Below are 11,730 nucleotides of genomic sequence, written 5' to 3' on the forward strand. Positions count from 1 at the left end.
GAAAACAATAGGCATAGGGATTTGTAGCTGGCAAAATTTGCGTATGCGTGCACCACGCCGGTTTGTTTGTTTTTGTCGATATTGTAAGTTTGATCGATTTCATCTTCAAATATACTTTCGATCCGTTTATTTACTCTGGAATACATTACACAAAAAACTGCTATCAATACGGCAATTATAAATAAGTCGAGTTATTTTTCACACGCCCTAAGAAATGGTCTCTCCAGTGGAGTCTGAATGTCAGACCACCTTTTTATTTCGAATAGGATGTGACGTAAGTCCCAGAGTTTTCCGAAAGGTGGCGCACCGTCCTGGATCGCCGACCGTATCCATGCATGAGAATTAGACCAAGAAACTGAAGGTTCGTGTTTTGATTCATAGTCGGAGACATGTGCAGGTTGATTCTTATTTTTCTGATTTACGAGATGAAGAGTAGACAACTGTTTTGGGGCCTGTTGCGGTGTTTATTGTTTCCTTTTTTTCACCGTGACGTCAAAGAATTATTCGCATTTTGGCAGCCATCTTGTTCCGTCTTGTTTGAGCTGTTTCAAAAATTGAATTGTATCCAGGGTAACGAGATCTTTTGCTGGAATTGCAGTATTGTAACGGGATAAACGTCAACCTTTCAAGATGATGGTAGAGGACAGAGCCGCTGCCAAGGAGCTAGACCAGTGGATTGAGCAGCTGAATGACTGCAAACAGCTCACTGAAAATCAAGTGAAAACTCTGTGTGAAAAGGTAAGTTGCGGTGGTAATTGGCATTTTTGCCGGCGAATGACATTCCTTAACACTCTAAAACCGTCTTTGCAGTATCAGCAGCTTGCAAAAACATGTGCTCTGCATTTTTTAGAATCTCGTAGACGTGGTGGAGCAAGTGTAAACTGCTTATTTTGCCTGATCCGAGAGTCCCCCTTCCTTATTTGGGGTCTCTTCTTTTTCCTTTTCCCCCAGTTCTTCTGACTTCTGTACAACTGGGTTACGCCCAGACTGAATAGTACCAGTTACCAAGTTATTTATATTAAAGGAGACAAAGTGTGGAATCATGTTTCACTAACTTTGTCAGCCAAGTCTGTGCTTGTTCCTAATCCTATTATTGTAATTTGTATGAAACCACAGAGGCATCAAGTACTCTTTGCTCCTCATTGTCTCTGTCGATACCCTTTTTAAACCAGTTGCTTCCCTTCATGTAATAAGCAGAGCATGTGGCGTCATCGCACAAAAGGAAACCTTCAAAATCAAAGTCTCGAAACTGTTAACTGGATTTAATTCTGGGAGAGTGAAACCCTTTTTAATAATAATAATAATAACTTGACGTTTTTAAGTGCCTAACCTATGGCTCTAGGCCCTTTACAAAAGAACATATATATACAAAAGAGAACAATTAACTGTACAACCTTGTAAAATGACATCAGTGCTCTTCGATGCTTGGTCAATGTGTTTTGGTGGTTAGAAGTGTCAACATTGTCTGTCACGATTGTGTTAGTCATGCTTGATTTTTTAATGCCACTTTCCAACCTGATACAAAGTGAACGGAACAATTGGGGCAGCTATCATGTATCACACATCGAACAATGAGATTGATAAAGCGTATAGGAGTAGGGGACAAACATGAGCGTATGACTACTATGACTGGGGAACTGACGAGTCAGTTACGCACTCGCCATGCTCAAGAACTCACGAGTAACTCTCAGATAATAAATGTACTTGATTTGGCCCCATTCGCACATTTGGGAGCGCTCCAGTCTGCTACTGAGCTAGCCCGGTAAGGTCGCCCTGCATTTAATCTTTCATTTCTTCTTTTTCTAAACCATCAACATACCCAACATTTGTCACTTCACTGCAGTGTCTTAATGATTCATCTTAAAAGTTAAAGTAATAATACTAATAATAATATGCAACAAGGTTTGCATGAATTTTGCACTTGTAAGTTACTTCCCTTGAAACATATCTATGAATGCTCTGTGCTGTGTTAAGTACCATCAGCTCGTTGCAAAAAGGCGCATGTATCACTGCGCATCAACTGTTGCCAATGGTTGATATTTACTTTAAGTTAACTTAATGCACTTGAGATGAAACTGATAGGTTAAGTATGGTGCCCAACAGCCTTAACCCTTGCCTCCTGCACAAAATTAAGCCATCTCCTATGCAGTTCCCATAACATAAAACTCCGTCGATTTCAAAATTAAAAAGTCATAGCAAAGTAAACACAGTGGGTTTTTGAAACCTTGCAGGAAGCAAAACAATGGCATAGTGTTCTCAGAGTCGGAGAATAACTGAGAACCATTTTCCATAATTTCCGGCTGATCTGCAAAACATTTTTACGTTGGGGAAAATATATTTATATCAGAGCTCACTTGTTCTTCGGAAAAGTATAATTTGACTATTAAGTTACGTCCCTTAATAGCTCAGTATCAAGGCCATTTAAGAGACCTTGTTTGACTGTACAACTTGGCTCTGCTCGCTGCTTTATGTCAATTGCTATGTGTCAAAAACTAGCAACATTCGCTTCGTCAGTTTAACGGGAGTGATAAGACTGAGGGTTACTGATTTAGATTGTGTGGTTGTTTGTTTTGTTTTCTTGAAATTCTTCAGTTGTATTTTTTTCCTCAGAGAAAAATCTAAAATAAAACAAGTCGCATGAAGTGAAATTCATACATTTAGTCAATCTCACAGAATGATACTGAATGCACTGCATTTCATGTAAACCTTGCTTTGCCGATAACCGCGACCCAGACTCAAAGCGCTGACATATTCACGCGGAAAACTTTTCGGTTGAAGTGACAAGCTAGTTTAGCGCAAACATAGTAAAGTAACTTGCAGAGTGTAAACAAGAAAGCGCACTTTTCTTTATTGTTTTTATTTTTCGAGTTTTTAATCCAAAAATCAAGAAAATGTAAAGAATAAGATGAAATCATTTTTGGATTGACAACAATTTTTTGATTTTAAACAGAATTTTCAGATTCAAATATTTATTGAGCTTTTAAGCTGAAATGCCATACCATAGTCCGGGCTTCCTCGAAAATTGACAGTACCGCCTCAACTTTCACGAAAAGTCGGACATGACATCATCAAGACATCGAAATAGGAAGAAATGGTCCGGAATATCATCTGGAATAATTTTTTGGTGAAGTTCTCATGAAGATCAGTCGAGTAGTTCCCTCCCAATCGATCTACACTCACATACACCATGACCCTCATCTCGATTATCAGTCTATTTTCAAACATTATGTCAAAATTTGACTAAATGTAAATAAAAATTAGGGAACGTCATTCGGCAAGGGAAGTAACTCACTTCCATTGGCTACAGTTCAAGTCGAATGAAGGCTTATGACTAAGTGAACCAGCACAACGAGTCACTATTATAAACGTAACATAACTTAACTAGTTTAGGATGACGCGAGATATAATCATATAGTTTCACATTGTCTGATTATTGTGTGTACTTGATGGTTAACTTTTTTCCTTCCTGGTTGTGATTTTGCATGTTTTGAAGTACACTTGTTTCTTAATATTTTTTTCTCGCACAGGCCAAAGACATTTTGTCTAAGGAGTCAAATGTGCAAGAGGTAAAATGCCCGGTGACGGTATGCGGCGATGTGCACGGTCAGTTCCACGACCTGATGGAATTGTTTCGAATTGGTGGCAAGTCCCCAGACACAAACTACCTCTTCATGGGTGACTACGTTGACAGAGGATACTACTCTGTGGAGACGGTCTCTTTGCTTGTCGCTCTCAAGGTACTCCTTCTGTTCTTTGTACTTGTAGAGTGCATGCTTTTATCTGTCTGTCTCCCAGTCTCATTCTTTCATAGAGTGCAAGGCCATGAGATGTTGTTACAGGCCGACTAATCTCCACCAGTTTGTCAAAAAGAAAAACTACAACCCAATTGTTAATTTTTCTGGGTTGTTCATGGTCAGTTAAGAATTAAAAAACCAAGAATGGTATGTTATTTGAACGTTTAATTTATGACAAAATAAAACTTGACTAACGTTTTGTAAAAAAAAGTTAAACGTTCCAATAACGTACCATAGTTTTTTTATTCTGAATTTTGGGGCATTAGCAGTCTATCTGTTTTTGGATTTGATGGCCAGTTAATTATAAACAACAATTTGACTTTGTTTTTCTGTTGTTTTATAACAGGGGGTTGTTTAAGAAACATGTTTTGGTCACCTGCAACCAAGTTAACACATGCTTACGCGTGTTGTGCATTTTTGAAGGTTTGCGTCCTTATTACGATGAAGACCAATATGTATTGAAGTTTATTTTGAAGTGTGTGTTGTTTATGTCAGGTGAGGTTCAAGGACAGAATCACAATCCTGAGAGGGAACCATGAGAGTCGTCAGATCACACAAGTTTACGGGTTCTACGATGAATGTTTACGGAAGTACGGCAACGCAAATGTATGGAAATATTTCACAGATCTGTTTGACTACCTTCCTCTCACAGCCCTAGTTGATGGACAGGTAAGGAAAATATTATCGATACTATCAGTTGATCTGGTATTTGTTCAGAGTTTCATAGTGTTTTTATGTTGTTGGTTTTTTGACTCACATGCGAAGCAAAAGTGAGTCTATGTACTCACCCGAGTCGTCCGTCCGGAAAACTTTAACGTTGGATATTTCTTGGACACACTATTCAGTCTATCAGTACCAAATTTGGCAATATGGTGTATGATGACAAGGCCCCAAAAAACATACATAGCATCTTGACCTTGCTTCAAGGTCAAGGTCGCAGGGGCCATAAATGTTGTCTAAAAAACAGCTATTTTTCCCATTTTCTCTGAAGTTTTTGAGATTCAATACCTCACCTATATATGATATATAGGGCAAAGTAAGCCCCATCTTTTGATACCAGTTTGGTTTACCTTGCTTCAAGGTCAAGGTCACAGGAGCTCTTCAAAGTTGGATTGTATACATATTTTGAAGTGACCTTGACCCTGAACTATGGAAGATAACTGTTTCAAACTTAAAAATTATGTGGGGCACATGTTATGCTTTCATCATGAGACACGTTTGGTCACATATGATCAAGGTCAAGGTCACTTTGACCCTTATGAAATGTGACCAAAATAAGGTAGTGAACCACTAAAAGTGACCATATCTCATGGTAGAAAGAGCCAATAAGCACCATTGTACTTCCTATGTCTTGAATTAACAGCTTTGTGTTGCATGACCTGGATGACCTTGACCTTGGGTCAAGGTCACATGTATTTTGGTAGGAAAAATGTGTAAAGCAGTTCTTAGTGTATGATGTCATTGCTAGGTTTAGTTATTTGACCTTGACCCTGAAGGTCAAGGTCATGTAACGGTCAAGGTCAAGCATGTGAGTCGTATGGGCTTTGCCCTTCTTGTTTCAATTCATCCTAGTATTGTTTGGGCATTTGCAATGATTCCTTCTTTTTTTTTTAGAAAAAGTGATAATTTTTCTTGACTGTCCAGAAGTTTACGGGTGGAGATTTTGGCTAATTTTCATCTTCTGGCAGTCTCAGTAGGTGCAAGGGTCTAGTGCTAACTGCTACGTTTCGATACAAATTGTTATGCCAAGCTTGAAATTGCTACACTCAAACAAATAATCACGAGCATGCAACAGTTTGCCCTTTCTTGAGATTCCTGGTACTCACTTCTGATTCTCATCCGTGTAGAGATCAGAAGATGTGTCATCAAATATTTTCCACACTGAAAAGTGTCAATGCCGACAGCTATTATGTTTCTGCTTTCTAAATAAGCTTTAAAAAATATATATTTTCTTGAGCGAATTAACAAAAGTGCGGGTGTGTGAATATATAATTTTAGACATTTGCTACACTGAAATTCGGGAAAAGAACTAACTTGAGGCTTCACAATGTTTGGCAGGTCTGGTGTAAGTACATGATTCTTGTTTCTTCTCCTTATACATTGTACATTGTTTGAATTTTTGTTAAAGAAAACAAATCAGGCATTTGGTTAACAGCAGGTGTTGTTCTATTTCAGATATTCTGTCTACACGGAGGATTGTCACCGTCCATAGACACCCTTGACCATATCAGAGCACTGGATAGGATACAAGAGGTGCCCCATGAGGTGAGCTTTGCCTTTCTCAATTCATGGGTGGTGGTTTAATTGTTTTCTCTGGAATTTTGTAGTCTGTACAGTGGTTATGGTGTCTGGCTATTTTTTAAGCCTGCTGCGCAATGGTTTGTTACTTTATTTGATCATGGCCAATCAACACTGAGGTATGGTCAGTAAAGTTAAAGGTCAGACAGTTACAATAGGAGAATATGTTGAAGGAAAATAACTGCTCACAAGGAAATATCCCCATGTCCAAAAGGACAATCCCCTAGCGCAAAAGAGTACTGTCAGGGGTGCTGATGGCTATGTCTGAAGCAGACATAGCCATCATTCCAGCAGTTTTATCAACTTTCTGATAAGACAGATGTCTCTTGACTATGAATTAGTGAACCAAGGAAGAGAATAAATCGTTTTATTTCCTCAGAATTTTTTCATGCAACATTTTGATAACCAGTCTACGACCACGTAGGTCCAGTACCGTGCATAATAACATAAGTGTTCTTGTTGTGCAGGGTCCTATGTGTGACCTGCTCTGGTCTGACCCTGATGACCGCGGTGGCTGGGGCATCTCGCCACGTGGTGCTGGATACACCTTCGGTCAGGACATTTCTGAAACGTTCAACCACAGCAACGGACTCACTCTTATCTCCCGCGCTCATCAGCTGGTTATGGAGGTGAGGCTGTCTTCTGCTGTAAAGCATTTTGATATTCATGATGATATAGCCAGTCCTAGTTAGAGAAGGCCTTTTGATACATTTTTGTGTGTGTGTTGTTTTTTTATGACTCACTGCGGAATGGTCATGGCTGGTGTGATCAGTGGAGTAGTTTCCCTTTTGTAAAATATGCAAAATACAGTTTTAAACTTTGTATTTTGACAGTGTTTAGGGGAGAGATTTCTTTTCTATGTCTCACCGCCAACGAGCACACACATACCACAATTAAAAATGTTAGTTTTACTACAAGAAGTGAACAGAAAATAGCAAGAATGTTTACCGTTTGCATGTTTATGATGTTTCAGGGGTATAACTGGTGCCATGATCGCAACGTTGTGACGATATTCAGCGCCCCCAACTACTGCTACCGCTGTGGCAATCAAGCAGCCATCATGGAATTGGACGATGCCTTGAAGTATTCCTTGTAAGTCCATTTGCATCACTGATTAGTGTTGTTCCCAGACCAAGCGGACAATAGCTCAGTTGGACCTAGATTGAAAATATATGTAGATCCAAGTGTTCTGGCTACGAAAAAAACTGTTCAGTCAGAAGAGCTCACACATGTCCAGTGTTCCCAGACACAGAGGACAATAGGTCAGTTGGACCTGGATTCAAAATATATATATCCGTCAAAATGTCCTGGCCAAAAAACAATTGTCAAAATATATCCTGTGTGTCGAAATTATCAGACATTTGACAGACCTTGGGTCAGAACAATGCATCAGATCAAAATCGTATGCCTAAGTGACAAAAGACCATGGCCTTGGAACAACACTGCATGTCAAACTGTCGTACAGTCAACCAGCTAAGTGTCAGAACATCGAATAAGATCAAAGTGAATGCGTAAAATTGCCGAATATCGAGCCCTGTGAACAACGCTTACTGATGGTATTTGACATTTCTGTCAATAGCCCTAGGAATTGCATGCGGGGTTTAAAGTGGCAGGTGGTAAAGTTTTTGCTGTAAGATGTGTAAGTTATGGAGGTTATTGAGCTTTTAAGATACTGTAGTTTATAGGAAAGATGAGTGTAACTGTGCTTCATAGCCTTTGACAAGGTCATTATGTTTTCAAAGAAAGATGATTAACTGTGATTTGTTTTTCTTTCTTTTTTGTTATCTCTTTTTTCTCTGTCTCCTTTTTATATTTAGTCAAGTTTTGACTAAATATTTTAACATCGAGGGGGAATCGAAACGAGGGTCGTGGTGTATGTGCGTGTGTGTGTCTGTGTGTCTGTGTGTGTGTGTGTGTAGAGCGATTCAGACTAAACTACTGGACCGATCTTTATGAAATTTGACATGAGAGTTCCTGGGTATGAAATCCCCGAACGTTTTTTTCATTTTTTTGATAAATGTCTTTGATGACGTCATATCCGGCTTTTCGTGAAAGTTGAGGCGGCACTGTCACGCCCTCATTTTTCAACCAAATTGGTTGAAATTTTGGTCAAGTAATCTTCGACGAAGCCCGGGGTTCGGTATTGCATTTCAGCTTGGTGGCTTAAAAATTAATTAATGACTTTGGTCATTAAAAATCGGAAAATTGTAAAAAAAAATAAAAATTTATAAAACGATCCAAATGTACGTTTATCTTATTCTCCATCATTTGCTGATTCCAAAAACATATAAATATGTTATATTCGGATTAAAAACAAGCTCTGAAAATTAAATATATAAAAATTATTATCAAAAATTTTTTTTCGAAATCAATTTAAAAACACTTTCATCTTATTCCTTGTCGGTTCCTGATTCCAAAAAAATATGGATATGATATGTTTGGATTAAAAACACGCGCAGAAAGTTAAAACGAAGAGAGGTACAGAAAAGCGTGCTATGCAGCATAGCGTAACCACTATACCCCGCTCGCGCGCTCTTCTTGTCAATTTCACTGCCTATGCCGTGAGCGGTGGACCACGAGTATACGGTCTTGCTGCGTTGCATTGCGTTCAGTTTCATTCTGTGAGTTCGACAGCTACTTGACTAAATATTGTATTTTCGCCTTACGCGACTTGTTCTTTATTTCTTTCTTGTCAGCATTTTTGCAATACAGAAGTTCCAGGTGTTGTAAATGTAGCACCGTGACAACTGCACATTTAAAAAAAATTAAATGTAGCCCACTCGTACAAGTTGGAAAGTTACACTGTGACCACTGAACTATTTGCAGATTTCTTAGAAATTGAATATAGACCACAGAAGTAAATCCAGATTTCAAATAAATGTTTACCACACAGCAAATTTCTGGCATGTAAATGTGATGTGTCATATGTGTGCAGCCTTCAGTTTGACCCTGCCCCCAGGCGAGGAGAGCCGCACGTCACAAGGAGAACTCCAGACTACTTCCTTTAGTCCCCGACAATCACAGCTCTTCGACTCTTCCCACACAAGAAAAGGGATTTTGCCATGTCACGGACACATTAATTAGTGGGCGCGGGGAGTCAGTGTAGCAACTGTGTGATACTAGAACCTTGTGCTGCCATGTTGTGGCAGCGGTGAGCTGAGCCGACGTAAGGCCCTGGTGTTCTTGTTCTTGTAGCCCCACCTCTTTGTTCTAGAGCAACAACTGTTCTTTCTCATGCTTCGTGATCAAATATTGCCACCTTTTACACTCTTTGTTTTCCTCCATCACGGAAGGTTTGTGGTAGAAGAGGGGACATGGCCACGCGCACTGCCGTCTGCCTGATTCAGCTGGCTGTTAAGGGAGTTTTGCTTTGTGTGTGTATGTGTTCAGTAATAACAGTGCTGTAAGTGTGCCTGCGGGTGTTTTTAGTGGTAACTACCTTGCATAAGTCCAAACCTAACATAGTAATGGAGACTTTTCAATGTAACTGACCCCAAGCTTTCAAGTGTTTCAAGAAGTTGTATGCTTCAGATATCATCCCACTAAACATTTCACTGACAGGTTTGGGGTGGGATGGGGGGTTCTTAATGCTGTTTTCATCTTTTATCTGGGGACATACTATTATATCTAAACCTACTGATATATGTGGCCAGTAGTGTAATAGTGCTGCCCCACTCATACCAGATTCAATGCATGCTTGAAGTTGAAGGAACCAATCTATTGGACTTGTAATGGAACTGTAATTTCTGTAAGTGTTAGTGTGGCATATGTGCCCACTTTGTGAGATTCAGGCTCTTATTGATATGATTAAAGCAATGTGCATATTGAGAAATTGTCTGAAATGTGTTTCCTTGAAAGGCAGGAGATTATGTATGATGTGATTTGCCCCTAAAGCAGACACTCACCAAGATAAAAGACACACACGCACACATATGGACATGCTTGTGGTGATGTCGAGTGCAATCTATGTAGTCCAAGTGATGAACAAAGGCATGTGCTTGGTTTATCCATTCTAAGTAAGGTAGGCTGTAGACTCCTAACAGTTGTGTTGGCCTATTTCTAGACTCCTAACAGTTGTGTTGGCCTATTTCTTTTCATACATATTTTGTGGACTGATCACCTCTACCCCTTTTCCTGGTTTTTCTTTTATATATTTTTTTAATTTGAGGAATGGGCTGTGCTTTAACCCTGTGAGAGCTGTTGGATCAGCATAGCATAAAATGCCTTTCTAAAGGTAGCAGCTTTCTGTCAAAAACTTATGAGCTGGCACTGTGTTCTATCATTTAAAATGGGACTGAAGGTAGGCCATGTTTTCTTCACCAAAATGCACAAGTCATGTTGAGCTCCCCCTCTCCTTTAATTTCTGTGAACAGTAACAGGATTTTTAAGTTTTGGGAAAACAGACAAAGTGGTATGAGTACTCTTCAGATGAAACACAGGTCATCAACAACAAGAAACAAACGGTCCGGAGTTTGCAGAAAGAAAAACATTCTCAACAGTTCTTTAAACATGTCGCATTCTAACATGAGAAAGGCTACATGTAACAGATATGAATGAATGGGTTGATATGTGATCACTGTGGTTGCATAACTGATTATAATTCGTTACATTGTTTAACTTGAGCGGATGAAGTGCTTTTTTTCTCAGATCGTGTCATTTATGATTGATTCAAATTTAGTGGGTAATAGCCAAAGAGGGGTATTTTAGCCAGGTGATCAAGATTTTGACGACGGTATACGTTGACTTGATGGAGACCTAGTCACAGATTGATGAATTGGATGAAAAACTGTTCAGTGGCTGTTGTTTGTAGTGTGAACTCATTTAAATGATCATTTACTGATTTACAGATCTTCAAATATTCACCCACCCCAGTATGCAGAGATTGTCTTTTGTCAAAGAGTATTAACTGTAGTCGAAGCACAAAGTTCAACATCAGGTGAATTTGAAATATTGCTTTGGGCACAGTGTATTTATTTGTCTTAGTTTATAGCTATTTCTAGACCCTTGCTATTGTGTTGAGTTACTGTTTATGATTTCAGTGTTATGCGATTTTATTTGATATTTTGATTTCTATTTATGCATTGTGTGAACGACCATTAAGATTGCACTCGGTTCTTCACCCATGGTCTGTTCGCTGCTCAGCTCATAAAAAAAAGTCTTGTAAGTTGTGAAATGAAGGTGAATGTCAACTTGTACAATAAACCTTATTTGTTGTTCAAAAAGGAAATAACCTGTTCAAGGTATCTGATGAATGAAAGCGCATGAATGGGGGAAATGTAGCATTTCAGGCAAATGATGTATAGATATTGTGTGCTTGAGTGACATGACCATTAGGATTTCAAGCACCAGCACAGACACCCACACAAGAATGAACAAAACAATGTGCGAATCAGATACTCTTTGAATTTTTTTTAAAAAACACCTTAGACTACAAGTTTTCATATCCAGATTACTAAGACGCTTATTTAGTATTAACTTGTGCAGTTTTTTTGAGCGTTGGTTTAATTACCTGCACAATATACAGAGCTGCCAACAGCTACGCTTTAAGCGTATCATGCTACGTTTTAAGACAAATTGCTCCAAGATTAGAATTGATACGCTCAAACAAATAATCACAAGCATGCAACATGAAAAGTGT

At 39.0% G+C, this 11,730-nt stretch overlaps 1 protein-coding gene across 1 annotated transcript; it reads left to right on the plus strand.

The window, feature by feature from the left end:
- The first annotated feature begins 250 nt into the window (after nucleotides 1–250).
- On the plus strand, nucleotides 251–11,322 carry LOC138958918 (serine/threonine-protein phosphatase 2A catalytic subunit beta isoform). The gene is made up of 8 exons (XM_070330254.1): nucleotides 251–361; nucleotides 599–738; nucleotides 3,528–3,737; nucleotides 4,290–4,463; nucleotides 5,970–6,059; nucleotides 6,560–6,721; nucleotides 7,066–7,184; nucleotides 9,028–11,322. Exons 2-8 carry the CDS (start codon nucleotides 631–633, stop codon nucleotides 9,098–9,100), a joined length of 936 nt encoding a protein of 311 aa, XP_070186355.1. The 5' UTR covers nucleotides 251–361; nucleotides 599–630; the 3' UTR covers nucleotides 9,101–11,322.
- The last annotated feature ends 408 nt before the right edge of the window (nucleotides 11,323–11,730 follow it).

This window comes from Littorina saxatilis, linkage group LG2 (genome assembly GCF_037325665.1).
Source record: "Littorina saxatilis isolate snail1 linkage group LG2, US_GU_Lsax_2.0, whole genome shotgun sequence".
NCBI lineage: Eukaryota > Metazoa > Mollusca > Gastropoda > Littorinimorpha > Littorinidae > Littorina > Littorina saxatilis.

Excerpts from the sequence above, each read along its gene's own strand:
- LOC138958918 (XM_070330254.1), top strand. The coding sequence starts at position 631 with ATGATGGTAGAGGACAGAGCCGCTGCCAAGGAGCTAGACCAGTGGATT. Across the intron at positions 739-3,527 it reads TGAAAACTCTGTGTGAAAAG|GCCAAAGACATTTTGTCTAA; the intron begins GTAAGTTGCGGT and ends TTTCTCGCACAG. Across the intron at positions 7,185-9,027 it reads GATGCCTTGAAGTATTCCTT|CCTTCAGTTTGACCCTGCCC; the intron begins GTAAGTCCATTT and ends ATATGTGTGCAG.